This window comes from Pyxicephalus adspersus, chromosome 2, assembly GCF_032062135.1.
Source record: "Pyxicephalus adspersus chromosome 2, UCB_Pads_2.0, whole genome shotgun sequence".
NCBI classification, from domain to species: domain Eukaryota; kingdom Metazoa; phylum Chordata; class Amphibia; order Anura; family Pyxicephalidae; genus Pyxicephalus; species Pyxicephalus adspersus.
Window position 1 is genome coordinate 155,004,796 of NC_092859.1, and position 22,817 is coordinate 155,027,612.

The 22,817-nt window shown below is 38.6% G+C and overlaps 1 protein-coding gene across 2 annotated transcripts; it reads right to left on the reverse strand.

The window, feature by feature from the left end:
- Positions 1 to 8,220: 8,220 nt before the first annotated feature.
- LOC140324737 (gastrokine-1-like) lies at positions 8,221 to 20,846 on the reverse strand. Of its 2 annotated transcripts, none has more exons than XM_072402829.1 (6): positions 20,768 to 20,846; positions 19,345 to 19,386; positions 18,810 to 18,947; positions 17,908 to 18,018; positions 15,149 to 15,284; positions 8,221 to 9,068 (listed from the first exon to the last, which is right to left on the reverse strand). In XM_072402829.1, the coding sequence occupies exons 1-6, from the start codon at positions 20,777 to 20,779 to the stop codon at positions 8,968 to 8,970; spliced, it is 540 nt and encodes a 179-aa protein (XP_072258930.1). In that variant the 5' UTR covers positions 20,780 to 20,846; the 3' UTR covers positions 8,221 to 8,967. The 2 variants fall into 2 exon arrangements, with proteins under 2 accessions (XP_072258930.1, XP_072258931.1); XM_072402830.1 differs by lacking the exon at positions 8,221 to 9,068 and adding an exon at positions 13,572 to 13,846.
- Between the last annotated feature and the right edge of the window lie 1,971 nt (positions 20,847 to 22,817).

Here is a 22,817-nt window from a genome sequence, read left to right on the forward strand (position 1 = left end):
ATATGTGTCTTCTCTTGCCCAGTTGTAGAAGAAACAGATTAGCTTGGTTAAGATTATTTTTTACTGTGGTAGCAGGGATTTATACAAAATGTCAATGAGAAATTGGAGGATGCCCATCCAAACCCCCCTCATAAAATTCCAAGGATAAAGTGGTGCCTTCACCTTCATAATTACTGTAATCATGTCATATTTGCAGCTCGTGGACCACTAAATCTATGGACTCCAGACCGCGCATGCGTCACTCAAAGGGTTTCCCCTTCTGAGAGAACTTCCCTCTGAGAGACGTCATAATGCCAGAACCTGCCAACTCTCCCATCGCAGATCTGAGCCCACCGCCCTGAGCCTGCTATCCATACCAGAGACATGGTCTGTGAATCTCGCCGGTTGTGCCACCCAAGCGGGGTCCTTCTCCTGATCCAGCTGGGGGTGCACCAGCCAGAGCCGTGGACCACCACTGGTCTGCGTGCTCTTGCTGCCCACCTGTCAGATGCTTGGGTCGTGAACTGCAGTTTGGGGACATCTTCACTACAAAATTTCACTTAATTATACTTATTTACTTGGCCCAAAATTTTAGAACTCTCATGTGTGAGGCACAATTATGGAGGGCTACCTATATACCTATGGTTTTTCTTCACCCACCATGTTTGGATAAGGAAACATTTAATTTCCCTGCTGATTTGTATTATTGGGGGAAAATGCTGCTGGCTTTCTCTCTTTCTATCGCCCAGCACCTGGTTGGTATATACCAGTCCCTCGTTGGCCTATAGCTCTTATTACCACTGACTCCTATCCTTTGGTTGGAAAAGTTGGTACCCAACAGAGCTGTCACTTGCCTATACGAGGTCTGTAATATAGAGAGTGATATAAAAACTAACTTGTATTTTATTATTATACAATTCTAATGTTTGTCCTCTTCAATATTCTCTCCATTCACAGTTAAGCACTGATGCCATCTTGTTTTCCACTGGTGGAAGGTGTGAAGCAGATCAGTTTCTGTTTTTTTCTTTTTTTTTCTTTCCTGCATCCATTGACACAAAGCGTGTTCCTTTAATCATTGATCTCAATTTAGGAAAAAGAAAAAAGTGCCAATGTGCCAAATCTGGTGAATATGGAGGATGTTCCAGCGTAGTAATGTGTTTGTCGGTCACAGAAAGTGCTGTGTGAGAAGGAGCATTGTCCTGATGAAGAATGAAACCATTTCCCACATTTCTGCCGTCTTTTCCTGACTCTTTCTCTCAGCTTTGTCTTCCTTATAATAATGTTGGGTCACTGTTGTGCCTTCTGGAACCCATTCAGCCAAAATAACGCCTTCATGTCACAAAACACGATGACATGGCTGTGAATTTGGACTATTTTGATTCTTGGTGATGAAGGTGTTTCCAGTGGCTGTGGTTTTGTTTCAGGATCATACTGGAAGATCCGGGTTTCCAGACTTTATGAAAAAGCTTTGGCTCCACCTCAAGCTAATGCAGAATGTCAGCACAAATTTCCTCTCAGCTCTCTTTTTGTTCTGGTATGAAATTTTTCTAAAAAGGTCAAACTGACGCGTTGCTCAACTTTTAAACTTCTCATGTTTTCAGCACATGAGGGGAAACACATCGGCATTAAACGGTGACTGCCTACAAACTAAAAACAGAGAGTGCTGACGTTTGTCCTGCGTGTTTGGAGAAGTTTACACATTCATGGCGAGAGATCAGAATCATCTCACTGCTTTGTTTAATATAGATTTAAGATAGAAGCATAGCCTTGTTATTTCAGACAGACCTCATAAATCAATCATTACAATTTTTTTACCTACAAATTGGAATCTTGTCACATCCACCTTTCCCTTTTATATTGTATCCCCCTATTTGGGGAGTATAGTTAATAACTTTGTGATTGGACAGTGGTTTACCAGTTTGCATTCTTATAGCAAATTGTGGTGCATAAGTTTGGTTCCATTGGTTCAACTTTTACTTTGCTTTAAACCTCAATGAAAGAACACAGCCAAATCTTTGCCACAAATGTATATTCTGTCTCTTTAATTATAAATAAATAATGATTTAGGTATTTACTGTTTATTATGTAATTATGTACAGTTCTTTGATAGTGCTCTGAGATCCCCTTTATATATGCCTAGTATCAGTCTGGGAATAGCACACCTAGGTGGTTAAAAATGAACAATGAACACTGTACAAGACATGCTGATAAAATTGATCGTTGTTCTTGTGGTTTTATAAAAACCTCTCTGACACTAATCTGCCAATAATATACTGAATGGGCATAACTTTTGCCCTCCTTCTACAAACACAAAGAAACCACAATCATTGAACATTGATTTATAAGTGTAATGTGGTTTCTGTACTAAGCTGTAAATTTTGTTCATACCAATGACTCAAGTAATTTAGATATAATAACCATTATGGGTGTTGATTATGATGATTGGGTCATGGAAACCTCAGAAACCTTGGGTCAAATTCTAACCAGATGTCCTTAGCTATCTATATTGAGGAGTAAATGGAAAAGATGGTGAGTTTAATGTGTTTTACAAAATCTCTATGTAGGTAAATTATATACATTGGAAAGATTGAATAATTATTTTCTCTGAATAAATTACTGTTTTGATCACCATGTTCTTTCTGAATAGTAAAGAACATAGTGAGGTATGATGACCCCCCCCCCCCCATCATTATTGAACAGGATACTCAGCCTTTATTAAGATCACTTGGTGTCCCCTCAAAGTTGGGAAGGACTGCATTGTCTACTTCTACTGAAGGTGAGGAATAAACCTTTGGTCTGTGAAGGTTCACATTTATCCAGGTCATTAAATAGCTAGTAGTAGTTAGTCAAGTTCAACGTTCAAAAGATGTTTATTCCAAGCAACTTCACCTGTTCCACCAAACCACTTCATGGCCTCCAAGCGTTCTATCATCTTCCACCAAGCCAGTTCTTTAACACAGTAGTCCCCAACCTTTTGGAACCCCTAATCTCACAGATCCTGGAACGCGCATAAGTGGGGATCCGTGTGTCACTCATAGACACAACCCGCACACTGCCCTGAGCCTTCGATCCATACGTGGGACATGGTCCAAGGCTCTGGCCAGTTTGCCCCCTAAGTTGAGTCCTTTTCCTGACCCCGCTGAGGGGTGCTCCAGCCAGAGCCGCGTTCCACCTGTCAGACAGCCTGTCAGACGGCCGGGGATTGGGGACCCCTGCATTAACAAAACTAATGTAGAGGCTTGGAAAGGTGTGAGACGTCTTCAAAATTTGAAGAACAAGTCTAACTAAAGACTAACTACTACTAGCGATAGACCTGGTGAGTATCTTACCATAGTCCTACTAATGGAGATGTCTGATGAATGCAGAGTTCTGATAAAAACAGTGAGACGATCATATGGGCAGTAAAATAGATGTCTATAGGTATAGGGAGTTCTAGTAGTAGTTAGTCATGATATATATAAGCACATGGGACCTTTAGTACATCACTTATATTCCATGATTACAATAATGAAGGTGGCAGGGATAGGGTTGTTACTAATATAAAGCTGGTGGATGGGAGTCCCTCTCCCTATTCCGCAATGTGTTAGACTATCCAATATAAAAGTTTTCCAGGTTGCCTTATTGTAAGGAATGTAAAGTGGTAACACTCAGCAAGAATAGGAATAAATACACTGATCCATAATTTCAGTGCCCAAGGCCAGAATCAGCAAATATGAAATATGGTGCCACCTTGGTTACAATTGTGAAAACAATTTGGGGAATACCCAGGGGCAGATTTTACCAGCCAGGAAGGTTTGAGGTACCATATAAAGAGGACTTTGTATGAATTTTCCAAAGCAGAGATCCTAAGAAAGCACCTCATAGTAGCGGCCATATGTCATCCTACATTGCAATCTTTGGTTTTTTATACACTCCAATTTTTTATGTCAATGTTTTGCCATAAATTTGCTAAACTTGCAAACTTTAATAGTTCATATATAAATAAAGAGAATCAGAAGGCAAGTTGAAGAGGTTTTGGCATAGAATATATTGCTCCACTAGGTGGGTTTTCTGTTTAAGGAACATTAAGCTGGCAGGTGACCCCAAAGCAGACCAAGAGAATACCAGTGGGGTTATGTAACTATATGAATTCTCTAGAATACCTTTGTAAAAAATCGTGTTACTACTTAAACCATAAAAGAAATCTGTACAGGCATGACCAGGTTTAAGGTTTGCACATTTGTAATACGGCTCATTGGTAAGGCTCCTCTTATCTCTGTTTGGACATTTCCATTAGTGCCAGCTATCCCTCCCTAGAAATCCATCTTTACTTTAGATAATTTGCCTACTAAAGTTAATATGAAACAATTATTGTCTAACTCAGCGATTTGCTACAAGCCAAAAGATATGAAGAGCATACACTGGACATGCTGGATTGGATCCACACCATGGTTTGACGTCCAAGTCTAAGATAAGTATTCTCATGTTGACAGAGTGGGCTGGATATGCAGATATGAATCTGATTCATTATTATATTTTTTTAGGAACTAATTTGACAAATTGGTTTCCACTTTAGAATATAATATATATCTATATATATTATTTTCTATATATATATATATATTATATTCTATATAATGCATATTATATTATATATATCTATATATATAATAGAATATAATACTGAATTCAATTTAAAGTGGACCTACCATTCAGAGATGAACTCAAAGCTGCTTTTTAAACCCCCCATCTATCCTTAACCAAATGCAGTATACAAGTCATTCTTCAAATGCTCATAAAAAGAGGGGGACGTAAGAACAACACCTATTCATTTCTCACCAGGTCTCCAGAAATACTAGCATGAGAAAAATTTTCTTTTTTTCCAATAAGTCATAGCAACTGGGGCATTTTTTGCCCCTACTGGGAGATAACTTTAACCTGTAAATTAATTCTTATCAAATACAAATCCTAACAATCTGCTTTATTTATATTTACACTGGAATAAAACTACATAAACCAAAGCATTGCTGTCAGACTAATGCAAACATTTTTTTATTGCACATTATAGTTTTTGTTTTCTTACAAGTGCTGCAGTTACTCCCAATGGCCTCGTAAGTCACCATTGTATGCTACAGTATGATAGTGGACAATGGGAAGAATCATAAGGTTCAGTGAGGGACAAGGCAACCATGAAAATGATTCTTAGAGATGCGATAGTAGCAAAGAAAAGATCAGAGGTTCATGCCGTAGATGGGAAGAGGTCAGCAGGAGAATTCACACAGACAGAGGGGTCCAGGCATGTGACACACCTGGAATTTTTAACATAAAATAATAATTTTATTAATAAATTTTTAAGCATCAGATGCCAGAGATTCTTCAAGCTGATGGTGGCCCCTCAATGTCACCAGTTCAGATGGCACAGACGTGCCCGGGGCACAGAGTCCAAGCAGCTGCCCTGTCTTCACCAGAGCCTCTAGTGATGAGGATGTTACGCTGCGGACAACTGCCAGGTTGTGGCCCCTGTGCATGCAGAGGCAGGTGACTGCTGACAGACAGAAATCAGGTGAGGTACCGGAAAGTGAGACAGAATCATGGTCAAACAAGCCAGAGGCCATTGCAGGTGGCAAGCAGGAGTAGTCAAAGATCAAAGCCAGAGTCGGTACACAGGAAATCAGCAACTGAAGACACAAACGGGAATAGCTGGAACCTGGAAACAAGGAACTTTATGTTGCCAGTCACTTCCTTTTAAGGTAAGGTCAGGTGATGGATGGGAGCTATGTGACCTGCAGATATCCTAATCTACCACCAGAGGGAGTGCTGGAGATGAGTGGTAGGTGGTGTTCACACCTTGACCAGCAGGGGGAGCCATCTGCAAAATACCCTAGTCCTCCCTAAGTGAGGGAGCATCTGACAGGGAGTCACATGACCTGGAAAAAGAAGTGAGCAGAGGAGGTGATCCCTGAGCAGAGTTGGTGCAGGCAGCAGGGGAGTGCAAGGTGGGTGACACTGAGGAGGGCACAGATCTCCTAATCCTGTGTGGATCTGTGACACTTAGGAAAACAAAGATCAGCAGTGCAGGTAGCAGGACAGGTAGAGGTGGGCAGGAGAAACCACACTACAATTTTAATAATGATTATTGTTATTATTATTATTATTAATAATAATAATATTATTAATAATACCGATTTGTTGCAGTATTACGTTAGATATTCAGTAGGTCTGTAGGTAAGTGACAAGCGGTGCAGGTAGCCGGACAGGAAGGGGTCATCAGGAGAAACCAGGCTTCTGACCCATCTGAAATGCTGGGTCAACAATATAATAATGATTAATATTAATTATTACTTATTGGATTACTACATCTTATATATTCAGGCTGCAGTATTTCTACAGGTAAGATATAGGAGGTGCAGGTAACAGGACAGGAAGGGATTGGCAGGTGAAGAAGAAGCAGAGGGAGACCAGACATCTGACACACCTGGATTAATGGATTCCTAAATTAGAAATATTACTTATAAATTACATTTTTAAGTGTCAGATACAAAAGGTTCTGCAAGCTTTGGTAGCTCTGGAAAGCAAAGATCAGCAGTGCAGGCATCTACCTATGACTGCTCACCCATTATTGTAATTATGATTGTAATAATAATAATAATGTAACAATGTATTATATTATTACGTGCTAGATATTCATGAGGTCTGCAGGTAAGAGGACAGGAAGAGTTTGGCAGGAGAAGAATTCGCATAGGGGGACTGGACATGTGACACACCTGGAATACTGGATTCCTAAATGAGTAATATTAATTCATATTTCATATTTTTATAATATTGTTATATGTAAGTGATATTTGAGGTTATGGTCATTCTGCAGAGCAAAGATTAGAGCCTAATGCCATCACACAATAATGGGTCAGCATAAGACACCACGCCGAGCAGATGGGTCCAAGCACCTGGAGTTCTAAATTACTACCATATTATTATTTATCATTTTATTATTAAATTTTTACATGTCAGATACAAAAGATTCTGCAAGCTATGCTTTGGTATGGTAGCTCTGCAAAGCAAAGATCAGCAGAACAGGTAGATGGACAGATAAGGGCCAGAAGGGGAAACCACTCAAAGCACAGGTGAACCAGACATCTGACATAGCTATGATTGCTGAACTATTATTATAATAATGATTGTTATTAATAATAATGATAAAAATGTATTATATTATTATATGTTAGATAATTATGAGGTCTGCAGGTAAGAGGACAGGAAGGGGTCAGCAGGAGAAATCACAGGTAACAGAGGAAGACCAAACATCTGACACACCTGGAATGCTGGGTTATTAATACAATATTCACTATTATTAGCATTATTGTTATACTGTTATTATTATGAATAATAATGTATTATACTATTGTGTAAGATTATTTTATGATTTTGTGATGTATTGTGTAAGATTATAATATATTATTGTGTGAGATCTTTCAGGCTGCAGGTAAGATACAAGGGGTGCAGGTATAAGGACAGGAAGAGTTTGGCAGGAGAAACCACAAGGAGCAGAGGGGGACCAGACATCTGACACACCTGGAATGCTGGGTTATTAATAAAATAATGACTAATATTAGCATTGTTATTATTATGAATAATAATGTATTATAATATGGTGTGAGATCTTTCAGGCTGCAGGTAAGATACAAGGGGTGCAGGTATCAGGACAGGAAGGGTTTGGCAGGAGAAATCACAAATAGCAGAGGGAGACCAGACATCTGACACACCTGGAATGCTGGATAATCAAATTATTATTATTAATTCATATTATTGAGTGTCTAAGCAGTTTTTCAGGTTATGGTAGCTGAGCAAAGGTCAGTGTACAGGCAGGAGGGCAGGAGGAGTAACAATGGGGAGCAGAAGGGTCCAGGAGTTAGACACACCTGGATTTATGTACAAAAGTCTCATGAACCAGCAGAGATAAGTTAGACACTAGCAGTGGGACAGGTAACTTCCATATCTTTTTTTCAGGATGGCCTGTAATGTTTGTATTATTTATGTATTTATTAATTGATTTTGCATGTACCGACAATGTCAGCAATGGCAGCTATCGCATATTTTCAGTAAAGTTTTCCCTTTTAGCAAACCAGAATTAAAAAGTGCACTTTGGTACCCACCAGTTTAATGAAAACAGATTTCTATAAAACAACCTCTAGATGTCAGCAACTATTCACAAATGCTCATACTAAAAATAACACAAAAATGGTCTAAAAAAAAGCATACACTGTGTTTAGGATAAAGATTTATTGTGAAAAAATGAATAAATGTTTTATATCTGTGTTATCTGAAAGTTTAAACTTAATCTAAAATTGAACAAAGCAAAATTATAACATAGTCACGTTGATAAGTGTAAATTAAGTATTACCTTTGGAACTGATTTTTACAAACCCAAAAATGAATTAAAGTTGAAATACAGGCTGTCCTGAGCAAAGAGACTTTTTACATTGTAAGGGATAATTTACTTAGCTTAGAAAATCAGTACATTCAAAAATACATAATCATGTTAAAAAAAATGACTTTTCCTTGCATGTGATTGGATGGGTGAAGTCAGCAAAGCTTTATTATATTTGGCAAATTTATTCAGTTCTGCACCATAACCATTGCAGGTTTGCTGGACCGTCCAGGTTCACTCATGATAGTCTATCTTCTCGGGTCTTGGAGAGCTTGGAGTAAATCAGACCTATTGAGTTCTTACAATTGTTCACTACCGAAATCCTCTGACTACACATCCTGCCCTTCCTCATCAACAAGTTTCCACTATAATACAGAACTACTGAGAAATGTATTCTGGGAAATAGCTGTGAAGCAGTGTGCAATCACAACAGGCCCATTAAAGGGATATTCTGTACCCGACTTTGCTTCTATAGTTTGTACTCACTTATCAACCTGATTCTAATTAAATTTGCTTTATTCCATAACTTTGGCTTTAAAAAAAAAATTGAATATATAAGTAGGGAGACATCTAAGAGTAAGAATTTATAGTTGCTCCACACAGTTGACGGGACCCCCACAAATAGTGATGCCCAGAATATTGACGATTCCATTAGTGGAGCATCCTGTTCCATAGAATTCTGGATCTACAACACAAAGCAAAAAAAAAGACTGGTATTAAAACAAGAAACAAAAACAATATGCTCAATATCCACAAGCTCATCATATATGTAAAAAATATATTATTTCTAATTTGAAAAAGTAGATTGGTCATATTTATTAGCACAATGTCATGATTTATTATTTAACACTGTTATTCGGCCCTCCCCTCAGGCACGTTATTTTGGTGTCACCTTTGTTTCTGCCCTCTCATTTACCCCCATATTCAGAACATTTCCAGGTCCTGTCACTTTCATCTACGCAACATCTCCAAAATCCGCCCCTACCTGTCCCCAGCCTTCCCACCTACCTACCCCATACACAGCCTTCCCACCTACCTACCCCATACACAGCTTTCCCACTGCTCCTCTTTTGCTGCTTCTCTTTGTAGTTCTATTCATTGCCTTCCATTTCACCTTAGAAATAGTGCTATCAGTGCTATATGAATATTGTATGATAATAATAATAATTATATCTGACTGCTACTGCCCACCAGTCAGATTTTATCTTTCCAGAGAAGGTTATGGAACTGAAGCTACTGAGTGATTTGTTGTAATGGCAAAACCCATGAACACATTTGTAAGATGAATATTGTTATGGTGATGAATCGGTCTGCGCTCCATGATTTACCTAGCATTTATCTACTGAGGAAATAAATTAAATCTGGGTTGGATAGACAGACAATGTCTGTTTTCACAGCTGTACGGCTCTTCTTGCGGACTGAATATGCTTACTCCGCACTCATTGCACACTGTAAGCTACTCATAATGGGCATTAGAAGCTGCAGAAAGTCAGATAGAGCTCCGCTTCATTTCCTGGCTGAAGGACGTCTGACATAATCTAGCCCTTCCCTCCCTAACCTGACTGTGCAGGGTGCATTCAACCAATAATGCCTAAAATCTTATATGGGAGTTACCTAGGGCAGTCTATATTCAACTACAGCCTGGCCAGGAAAATCTATTCCTCCAGACTGATATCTACTCAGCAAGGCATTTTGATATTTGTGCAAACCTCCCAGTTTGGTACTGAGTAAGGTGTTATTTTCAAAGAGATGAGAAGGGCACCCCGGTTGTCCCTACTACTACCCATGATCTGCCTGAACTACATAGAAAAACACATAAATGCAGCGTTCACTGGGTACAAAAAAAGATAGAGTTTACCAACCAGGGTTCTTCCAGAGGTTCATTGAGCAATGAGCAGTTTGTTCCTCTCAGGTCAGTTTAAGTTACACCAATGATGTTTTTGGCTATCTGTAAGGGTGACATTCTTCCCAATGGCCAGCAATGTAAGAGGAATTCTTCCCACTGACCCTCACACTAATATACTGTGAACTGTGGATATGATAATTATGAAAAGGGTTTCCTGAAGACCTGGAAGTTATTTTAAGGGTTCCCTGTGTTAAAAAGATCAAGAACAACTAAAAACTCTGTTAGCAAGATTATATCCCAAAATATAATAAGCCTGGTAATAAGGGGGAAGCAGGGAAGGCAAAATATTGGTAGAATAATGTTTAGCATAAGTGATGGCCTCCAATCATAATAACTTCTCCCTTGGATTGAAGACCATTGTTAAAAACGTGAATGGAACAATTGTTCTTTGCACCGAATCCTTGAAGAGAATTCTTTGTATAGCTCCCCTGGTAGATCCCTGGTAGATGCTATTTTTTACTTGGCTCTGGCAGGGCCACTCATGGCTATGGGGAAATCTCCGATATCAAGCAGTCAGCAGCAGTGTATAGCGGAAGGGAGTGCCAAGGGAGTGTTGGAGTGACGAACCCACATCTGCCAAGAAGAATGGTGGGTTATTGTTTTCTTTAACTTTACCACCCAGTAACATTGAAAATATACCTCAGATTTTTCATATTTTATTAAAATATTTCAATAAGTATTCTAATAAACTAACTGGAGTCTGTTTAAGGGTTCCCGGGCTTCTCCAGAGCTGGCTAGGGCTTCCTTGAGTAATTTTGCACTTCTAGGTTAGGTAAATTGACCCCAATGATGTTTTTGGCTATCTGTAAGGGTGACATTCTTCCCAATGGCCAGCAATGTAAGAGGAATTGTTCGCACTGACCACCACACTAATATACTGTGATCTGTGAATATAGTATTTATGGAAGGGGTTCCCTGAGGACCTAAACATTATTCCAAATAATAAACAGCTTGAGAAACACTGATCTATATATAAAACAATCAATATTACATTCCACCTTCTTTCTCTTGTGGAGAATCAATTACTTCCATTTTGACACCTGGATCTGCAAGATTGTCCACCAGACAATGGTGATGAATGACAGATTAATAAAACCCCCCTGTGAATACATTGATCATAGGAGGATAACTGGAAAAGAACTAAAACAAATATTCCATTGGGGTATTTTCTGCCATTATTGTGTCTGTCAGTGTATACCTCTGTTTTCTAGTCGATGTTCTGCTTTCTTGTCCCAGGACAGTAAGTTTTCGGAGGTTATCATGTAAATGTCTTTTATTCCTGGCTTCTAAACTAATTAGCTGCATGTGCTGAATCACGCGTCTTTGTGATGCATGGGCCGGTGGGAGCAATTCAGTCTCCAATGACATGACAATTATCTTGTCCTCAGGATTTACTAAATCCATCTGAACATTTTTCAATGCTTAGACATCCCTGACTTAATATTACCAAAAATAAACATGTTTATATACTACTGTGAGATTCATTATTCTGGAAAATTCCAAATAAGAGCCAGAAAAGGAAAACATGGCTGCGGTACTGACTGCCAAATGCTTTGCTCCTGCGATCACTGTGTGGGCATGGTTGGACAGTTCAAATTCCATCTCTCCGGAGATACAAATCCTCCATCACATCACCCTTTCCATAAATCCTCCATTAGGAAATCCTCTAATGGGGGAACCCTTGACATAACTTTCAGGTCTTCAGGGAACCCCAGCTATAATTATTATATCCACAGATCCCAGAATATTAGTGTGGTGATCATTTGGAAGAATGTCACCCTTACGGATAGCCAAAAACATCATTGGTGTCACTAATACTGAGAGGCTCAGGCTGCTCACTGCTCAAGGAACCCCCCAGAAACCTCTGGAGGAACCCTGGTTAAAAAATATTAATCTAACGGTTATTTTTTCTTTACCAACAATGTCCCTTATTATTGCTGCTTCTTTTGCATACAGACCGGTGATCCACCACTGCAGCTGGCCATCTGTATCTTAGTGATGCTGTACAGTTTTCCTGAAGCCTTAGAGGACTTCAACACTGGACAGCCAATAGGAAATATTAGCGTGACTCAATCTTGGAATTTGTGTCCCTCCCCTATGATTTTTATTTCTTCCAGATTATCTCTTAGTTTTTTCTATATCCAAATAAACAGTAAGTCAGGATATAAAAGACATAAGTCCATCAAGTTCAACCACTAGTGAAATAAACTTTTCCCAAATAAAACCCTATGGACATAGTTGGTCCAGAGGAAGGCAAAAAAACCCTGATACAAATTGCTCCACTAGGTGAAAGATTCCTTCCTGATTCCATGAGACAATCGGATGTTCCCTGGATCAACAGTCTCTGTTATCTGTACTTTGAATCCTTAATCCCCAGTTATATTCTGTGCTTCTAGAAATCATCCAGCTTTTTCCTAAAGCAATCTATAGTAGTTGCTGAAACTACTTCCTGAGGGAGCCAATTCCACATTTTCACACCTTACAGTGAAGAATCCCTTCCTTATCGGGAGATTAAACTTCTTTTCCTCCAGACACAAAGAGCGCCCCCTTGTGCTTTGTAATGATCAAAGTGAATAATGGGGAAGAGAGTTCTCTATATGGACCATTTATATATTTATACAGGGTGATCATATCCCCTCTTATACGTCTCTTCTCAAGGGAGAATAGATTCAGTTCAGCTAATCTCTCCTCATAGCTGAGCTCCTCCATTCCTTTTATTAGTTTAGTTGCCACAAATCCAAAATTTACTTTTTGTGAACTGGTGCCCAAAACTGGGCTGCATATTCCAGATGTGGTCTGACCAATGCTTTGTACAGGGGCAGGATTATGTCTCCATCTCTGCAGTCTATTCCTCTTTTAGTACAGTGCAGAGATTATATAATAAACCTTATCACGCTGAAAAGAGGTTTTGGATTATTGCATAGACATTTGAACGTTGTAATACAAGATGGGATTTATAATGCAGTACTACTAAACTATGCATTGTTACATTGTAATAATTGTATAATTCACATGTAAATTAGAGACATTTGCAAACCCTTCCAAACCCTACACAGGACTGGCTGGGCAGAACCACAAATCATTTTACTGGTAACAAGCACCTATCCAGATATTTCAGTGCTTAGCTTTGTGTCTATGTTACAAATTTAGTCTGTAGCATAATAATCATGAAAATGATTCAGCTTGGATGTGATTGGCCATCAGTGTGTGATGTATGTACTTAAAGTTGGACAGTACAATAAAAGTGCATCTCACAGAATGAACTGGACATCAAGCCAGCGGTGTGTTCTTGGTGGTATTTTATTCATAAACACATCATCTCACTTTTTTTACAAAAAACAAAGAACACCGACAATCTGACCAGTGGACATAAAAGAATAAGACGAGATCAGATGGGGGGTGGAAGAATAAAATCACAGCAGCCAGGCACGGTTACTTAGATTAGGAGAAGCGAGGATCATAAATCTAACATCCAATATTGCCACACAGAGAGATGCCCAAAAATCTGAGAATGCCGAGGTCAGTGCAGCCATGGAGATTCACAAACAGACCAGCACCTAAGAGAGACCAAGAGGAAATATAACACCAACATTTAATAGGCTACATAGATACAAATAAAACACAAAGAGACCCATAGGGCGGGATTTATTAAAGCTCTCTAAGACTGTAGAAGATACACTATCATGGGAGAACCTGGGGGATCCTGGAATAGATCTGGTCCAGGACTGGAAATATTTGACAATAAATAGTAAATCATTCTTAAGGAATCCATTCCAAAATTTGCTGGATCACCCAGGTTTTTGCAAATGGCAGTCTATCTTCCCTGGTCTTTAATAAATCATGGTTATAGTATATTTCGGGATAAATAATCTGACAACAGTTCTATTCTGCACCTAAATAAATGAATAAATCTGATTGGCTTGACTAGGTAAGAGACAATTTGCTCTCTGTTTTTATACGAGCCAAAGCCAAATATTTCATATGTACAAAAAGACAGAAAAGACAACAAATGACATCAGTGATATGGAAATGCTAGCAACACAGAAAGCACAGTGACCTGAAGGATATGAATATGGTAAATGCTAAAAATGTAGATAGCATGAATCCAGTGACTATGGTATAAATATTTATGCAAATGTAAAATATAATATAAATGTAGATATAATATTAAAAAAGGGTGATATTCAGTAGTTTTGTTGCTAAAGAATAAGCACTGAAAGTTGAATTATAATAATATTGTAATAAAGTTTTATATTTTTCCATTTTGCACTCCTTCATTTTCCTCTTTCATCAACATTTTCATAAACATTTAAATAAAATATTTTGCCTGCATAACATATTTATTTTAGACCTTGTGGTTCTATGTAATACTGATATTTTTAAGGGCTATACCTGAATACAAGAAGCTGTGTTAATTTGTATATGTAATACTGAGCCTCCATGATGGAAATAAAGAAGGGATCGGGGACAGGCAATTTTTTCAAACAGATTTTAGGTCTAGTAGACATGAGCAGATTCATTGCCAATTTTGCACTTGGCCAACCCACTAATTCAATCTTTAATCAAATGTTAGAAGTCTCAAGACTTGTGCATACATTTATAATATTCTGTCTGTCCAATAATGTTCCTCAAATAAAAATTGATTGAAATTCTGATCAATTGTTCAAATATAACATAACATGTATATTTTGTATACTGTCTATGTCTGATCAGATACCGAAGCATTGATCCCTTAAAATTTGATTTCAATCCCAATATTGTTGGATCTGGAGTGAAAATCGGCCTAAATTTTTGTTAGGTGAATTTAAATATGAATATTTTCAATCAACTAATTATGAAAATAAAAATTGGTATCATACCTTGCTGTTCCTGGGCATAGAAAGTTGGTATACCCTTGCAGAGAGCTTCAATCTGCTTGCCATATTGGGCCATGTTCTTCACACGGGTCTGGGAGACTGTGTAGGTCAGAGATCGTGGAGGAGGGGCGTGGGGGTTCTGCAAATAAAAATTATAAAACATTCAAACTAAAAGTCTAACAATAAAAGGGATAAAAACATATTCCTCAAGGGCCACAAAAGGATGTAAATCCACGTCATGTGCACCAAATTTTGGAAACCCTTGTAAAAAAAAAAACTGGCATTGTTACCGTACTGCACAAAGCAGAGTTGTGGGGGAGACCCAGCAGACCAACCCTTGGCAGGCTGCCTGCAAAAAACTACAAAAGGGTCGGAGGTCAGAGACCAGTCCCCATGTATTGACCAAAGCACACCCAGTTTTAATTCTCGAAGGTCCTGGACAGGTAAAGTTGTAGAGTTTTACACTGGAAAGATTTGGAAGAAATGCACAATGCTCACCAAATTTCAAATAAGAATAGATATGGCTCGTTAATCTGGATCAGTGTTTCTCAACCAAGGTTCCTCCGCAAGTTACTAGGGGTTCCTCAGGCAATGAGCACTTTGAACCCCCACCTGTCACCAATAATCTTTTTACTAATTGTAAGTGTGACATTCTTCCCAATGGCCAGCAAAGTGGCATTTTTCCCACTGAACACCACACTAATGTACTGTGCCCCATGGCTATAGTAATTATTGAAGGGGTTCCCTGAAGACATGGAAGATATTTTAAGGGTCCCCAATATTAAAATGTTGAGAAAAAAAATATTTCAGAGGCATCTAGGGGTGCTAAGGTTAGTGTAGGCGATACTAATTATCTTTTTGGCTGTAAGGGTGACATTCTTCCCAATGGCCAGCAATGTAAGAAACATTATTCATATACTAATGTACTGTGAGCTGTGGATATAGTAAGTATGGAAGGAATTCCCTGAAGACCTGAAACGTATTTCAAGGGTTCCCTTTTAAAATGATCAAGAAACACTGATCTAGACAATATTATCTTATCCTAGAGTTCAGCATTAAAAATGACTGGTTAATCCGAGCAAGCTCCCTCTCTTCCTTCTCTCCAATTTCCATTACCAATACCCATAGAGTCCTGGTAAGTAACTCCATAATCACAAGAATTAGGATTTATGTGCAAAACATTGAATAAATTGAATGCGTATCTAGCATAATGTACATGTGCATAATGTACATAATGTCCTGTTCATTTGGGTTGCTTTTTGCATTCATGTAAAACACAGAAAACTGTTTCCAGAACAACAATCTCCCACCCCTGCTTTGCTGCACTTGGCGGAGATACATGTAAATATTGATTCCTAAAGTTAATATAAAGAACAAATCACACGTGCATATGGAAATGTAAAAAACATTTTTGTATTCCTGCCTAATTACATGATATGTTTACCTTTGAAACAGTTACTTTCCAAATTTTCTGTGTTAGAAGGATACATGCAGCACTCTATGTATATCTTTTTATATACTTTCCATAGACAAATGGGGTATCAGCAGAAGTGGAAGTGAGGGGGGAATCTCCCCAGTGTGAATACATGGTTTAAAACAGTCAATTTCAAATACACATTATGAAAAAATATCTACAATTGAGAAAGGTCCCCAATGAATGTCAACAGAGGAGGGGGCATTTGTGGGTCCTGATTGTCAAGCCAGCAGAGCATTCTGGGATTTGTAGTATTAGCGGTGCATGCACTGTCTACCAGCGGGCCAGCTCTTCGGGCCTGAGTTTGACACCCCAAGTTTAAAGGTAGGTATGATGTTTGAACCAAACCAAAGTTTGGTTTGTGAACAGTTTTTGAACTTTTTAATTAATCCCATTGGGGATGGGGGGCAGTTTTGTTATTCAATTATTTGTAAGGCTAATCTGATATTGTCAAAGAAAATACATGAGAAGCAGGGAACTGCCAAGAGTAAAGGGGTACCAAGGACACAAATAAAAGAAATCTGATAACAAAGTTGTGAGATCTCTTTAACAGCTCCAACGCACACTGACAATATGGCGGCTATGAGCCCACTTTTTTAATGGGGCCTGGGTTATCAATTTGTTGGCTGTTGTGGCTCATGATATGCCCAGGATTATAGGTTGCTTCCTATTTATGGCAGCAAAACTTGCCAAAAGTTTATAATCTAGGAACTTTGTGAATCCTGAGGATTTGCCGCAAACCCAAACCTCCTCCCTATTTACCATGACACTGGTTCAAAACCCTTCATCACTGCCTGGCCATAAAAAGTCACAGCCTGGATTTAACTAAGCAAATGTCTTACGGTTGATTCAGTTGGTCAGGTCTGGCTTCAGCAATGGTATTTGCCCAAAAAATGAGGTCAGCTGACTCCCTCAATATACAAATTACTCGTTTTTTTCCATCAATGGATTGTTTCTTCTGTGATGGCCGGGTATACCCCAGGATGACAATCCCAGAATTCATCTAGGATCATATTGTGAAAGAGTGGTTCAGGGAACATCAGACATCATTGTCACCCATGGATTGGCCACCACATATCCTGGACAATGAATGTGTGCCTAAATCACAGCTAAAGGGGATCCAACAAAATATTAGAGTGGGACTTTTTTTGGCCAGGCTGTGGTATTCACATTGCATTTTGTCATATCAAAGTCACATCATGGTTCACTCATACTCAAAGTGACAAAGACACCTCCACCTTGCCCTTGTTTTCCTTCTGTAAAGACCAGGTAGCACCATTATTGTTACCTGTTTCTCCTGGGTAGCTTTGCTCAGCTGTTCCAAGCTAGGTACCACATTCCTGTTAATCCGGCTGACCACGCAGGCTCTGCTGGACAGAAGACGGGCAGCAAAATATCCCTGCAATACAGTACAGGCCAATTATTATGTCAGCTTACAAATAATAGAAAACACATCCTTGTAGAAAAATGTATTGATATAATCAATAATGTATTTTTATGCAAAACTAGCAAAGGTTTGAATCTTCCTTGGCTGGGCAGCACTTAGGTTGGAATAGGAAGGGAAAGCCGTCTAAGATAATGAGATGGCCAATGTCACAAAGGTGATCTGATCAATCTTTTAATACCAATGTAAGATTCAGGCGTATCCTGGATTCATCTACATAGCCTGAAAAAGAGCTGCTTGTGCTGTATGGTTGTTACCTAAAGATTTAAATAAGAGAAGGTACCCAACACAGGCACAAACTAAAGTTGAACTCCTTTGTTTTTGCACATTAATAGATAGTCCTCATCAGTCATAGGCTAGAGGCACAGGCTTGTACCTTAGGTATCCAGTAACCCCTATAATTCTGTCGGATTTCTACTGCACCCCCATCATGTGTTCCAACAATCTAATGCCCACCCCCTTATCATGTCCCATTTTATTCATCTTTGTATTATACCCCAACTGCCCCAGTATTGTGACCCAACATAACAATAACCAACCAAAAACAGCTGGGTGGTTACAGAAAGGTGCCGGGGGGGGTAAGGGGAGCTGGGGAGAGCAATGCCCTTGGTTACAATTTGAGTGCCAGGGATATACAAATTATTGAAAGTAAAGTTTAATTTGTTGTTTTGTAGATCACATTGACCATTTAGTCACATAACTTTACTCATAGTAAATGTTCATTTTTGCGTATTGAAGGTACTCACCCTTTGGTAGTCCCAGATGGAGTTCCAGGAGTGAAAGCCATTGTATTGGTTAATATTAGCGGTTTGGTCTTGGTTGTTAATGTTCACGGTCTGATGTACGTTGCCTCCATCATTGCCCTGGTTGTTGACAGCAACATTCTAAAATGTTATAAAAACATTAAATATTGACATGGACAATATTATTAAAAATCAGTTAACTGTATTTTATGCCTGAATTTCTAATTGTTTGTACATGTTCTCTGAAATGCTGAATTTAATTCAATATTATATTACATAATACAACAAAACAACAAAAACAGAACACAAATAAAATAAGACAAAAAAGCCTCCTTCTGGGATTCCTAACAACAACTGACACTGATGGAATGGAATACATATGTTGTATCCGCTCAGAATGATTATCTGATGGAGTTAATATTCTTTGTGTTTAATCATACTCATCCAATCATTGTCATCAGTTCCCAGCCATTCCAATCAGGATATACTAATAGGGTCTATGTATGGCCATTATAAATACTTAAAGTCATTAACTTACATCAGTTGCAAAGGACACGCCAATAATGGCAGCGAGCAGGATCTGTTAAATAAAGAGAGACAGAAAAACATCATTACTAAGCTAATACCTGGACAAAAATAGATATCTAATGGAGTTTCAATAAGGTGACGCTGTGGATTAGAGCTAAATTTCTTTATTTTAGATGCCTATCAATGGCTACACCATGTCTTTTATTTAGGTACCTGGGGAGTCTATGAAGCCATAATGCTCCAATGAAATATTAACCACAAATATACCTGTCCATATGACATAATTTTAATAATATGTGTTGTAGACCTATTCATATTCTCCTAGTATGATTTTTATAAGATATTGAGATTGATTTACTAAAGAATGAGTCTGTTCTCATAGCAAATTTAACTATCCCCTTACAAGGGATTTTTCACTTAGCTTAAAAAGAGAGGTGAAAGTCTGCTGATCTCAAACATCTATTCAAATGCAAGAAAAAATCATGTTTTCCTTTAGGTTTCCTTGTGTGTGATTGGGAATTCTTTGCAAAGTCAACTTTCACCACATTCACTGAGTGAATGATCCCTTGCAAGATGAGTATTATAAATTATATATTTGTGGTACATAATTATATCTTCGTTCAAAAGAATAGCAGAATATTATCTGAGCTGTTAGGTTTAATATGAAGAATTAAGCTTAATTGGCCCTCGCCACAATAATTCTGGAATTATTCTGGAAATGCAATAATCCAAGAAGAGCATTAAGACTTTAGTTTAATATAAAGACCTCAGCTGTTAGGCGGAATATTAATATTATTAGGTATTAGCGGAATAGCCCAAATATAATTATTTGTTTAATAAATAACCCATTGTAGTTTAGTTGATACCTAAAAGGCTTTAAAATTAAAAATTGCACAAAGCTAAGGTCTGCTAGACTCGGATTCTCATGACATCTGATCATGTAGGAACTTTGTTATTTTATATATAAAGTGCACCATCAGTTTTATATATCCTTTGAGAGACATATGGAGGGACTGGATCCATCAGAGATACTGAATCAGGCTAAATGGGAAGTTGCCTGTAATAGCATGAGAATCCTAAAGCTATTAAAGTATGGTAAATAGGAGATTTGCATAGTCTGCAAAGATTTCCTATTAGTTGCTCTTGGTAAAATCGGTACTTAGAAAGAATGGTACACATCAGTAAAACATTGAAAGAGAATGCGGTAGTGCATAGGTTAGCATGCTTGGTGCTTCCAGGTAGCAATACCCTTACATGAGATGGGGAGGCGGACTGACCACCATGCCCAAGGAGCCGCTATATGTTCAGTCTTCAATAGCTATTGGTATGTTCCTGGCTACAGGTTGATATCTACATCTACACCCAACTGGCTTTTGTCAAACCAGTTGGTAGTACAGAAGAAGCCCAATATAGTGTAAATGGCAAACACTTACCAAAGCCTTCATTCTGCCTGGAATAGAGGACTAGAAGCAGGGGAGTTACAGTGCTCTGTCTTACATATATATGTGTGATTATGGATCTTTATTAAATAGGCAGAACCTTGATCAGTCATCATTGGAAAGGGTCCATATCAGGGTGACGCACTACTTTGATAATGTTATCACCCTTTTCCTACCAGGGCAAATTTATTTAATGGGATACAAGTTGGCTAGATCCTCGGTAAATAGATATTTGAGATACATGTGATAATAGACATATTGAATGGACTTGTGTAAAATTAAATCATGTGTTCCCAGACAGGAGTATCCAGAATTTTGTGTGTCCCATGGTATACAAAACAAACAGCTTTTTTGGTACAACTTGACTTTTTTCCGTTCATTATTATTTGCAGGTCTTTGTCTTGGTTAGAATTGCATTTTGCGGGAATTATGGAGTCTGTACTTGTTTCTTAGTCTCAAAATGCTGGGTAACATGCTTCAGTTGGCTTGGATGGACCTAGAACATGTAAGCAGGAAATGACTTTTGACTTAACCATGACTTTACTGAGCTGCATACTTATACTAAGCCAGAAAGACAAACAGTAGTGAGGCTGGAGCAGTACTATCAGAAATTAAACACTTTCCTTTATAGCTTGATTCTAGTCAAATTCTGTGTCATCCCATCTTCCTTCTTTGTTCTGGAGCAGACTTGACACCGTGTACTGCAATATTCTTCCTCTTCTTCCAGGTTCTTCTTCCTACATCACCCAATCTAGCTCTTGCACAGTAAAATGCCTCCAGAAAATGTAAAAAAAAATGTATGCATGAGATCAGCACCTTTTTTTCTTTACTTTAGAGCAGAGGTAGGCAAACTCCAGCCTTTAGGCGTGATACAGCCTAGTCAGTATTCCAGTCTGGCTTAACAGGCCCCTAGTTATTTTTTTTTTGGATCCGGCCTAATTGAATTGTCTCGTTATCGCGAGTTCCCACGATATCATCGAGTTCCTGCACAGTAACCCCAATTACTATGCCTAAAGAGCAGAAGCAACGCACAGCTACCAGTCTCCGGAATGATGACCTCGAATGTTGTGTCTTCAACCGCGAATGGACTGACGAATTATTCTTCGTCCAACGCAGCAACAAAGTCCCGTGTTTATTGTGCAACGATACCAACAGCACTTTTAAGCGGTCGAATCTCAAGGGGAATTTCGGTGCCAGCACGTGCACACGTACACCGAGACTACACTGCAGATGAGCGGAAGACTGTGGCTGCTCCCTTGCAGTCATGGTTGGTAAAAAATCTTTCCTTGGACACCTTGTTTCTTCTGACCTAGTGTGCCTTCTTCACCTCCTGAAATGGCCTAATAGTCCAAAAAGTTTGCTGACCCCTGCTTTAGAGAAAAGCCCCTTCTGTCCATGCCTGGAATTGGGCATACATAAAAGGAGCAACACACTGCCTCCTGGGATATGTGATGTATGTAACCCAGGAGGCTTCAGGTTTCCCATTCAGTCTTTACTGCCGTAGTAAAGACAGTAGCGGAGGGGGGCAAATAATAAATCATAAAAAAAATAGAATTTTTTAAAAATAATAAAAACATCCTTTTATTTAAAGTTAAAAATGTGAATTGAAAACTACTACTTTCAGAAAGAAGGTCAGCCATCGTAATTTCTACTCAATAAGACAATACAATAAAACTATAATTCTTAAAGCTATAATTCTTGGTAACCTCTGCAGCTCCACCAAGGCCCAAAGAAGACAAGTGGGTGGAAGCACAGTTGACCCAGTGGAGGGATTGATCGTCTATGTCCCTCTGTAAAGTGGTCAGACCTAAACTTTAACATCAAACAAAGTACTTCAAATGGTCTGAAATTTAGGAATGTGACAACTAATGCAGATAGAACCTGGCCAACTACTGAAAGAAATAAGCATGTCCATAGACATATTTATGGTAAGTCTCAAAGGAGGCACACATATCTGCTATCAGGATGAGGTCTTCTTTTGGTTCTCCTGGTAGTAGTATGGGGTACTTGTGTTCAGAATATGCTTTTCCATGGAGTTAATAAA

Bases quoted from the DNA above. Each gene is read 5' to 3' on its own strand.
- LOC140324737 (XM_072402829.1), bottom strand. The intron at 18,948-19,344 runs GTAAGTTAATGA...ATAACATTTTAG, and splicing joins GCGTGTCCTTTGCAACTGAT to AATGTTGCTGTCAACAACCA. The intron at 9,069-15,148 runs GTATGATACCAA...TTTGTGTTGTAG, and splicing joins CTATGCCCAGGAACAGCAAG to ATCCAGAATTCTATGGAACA.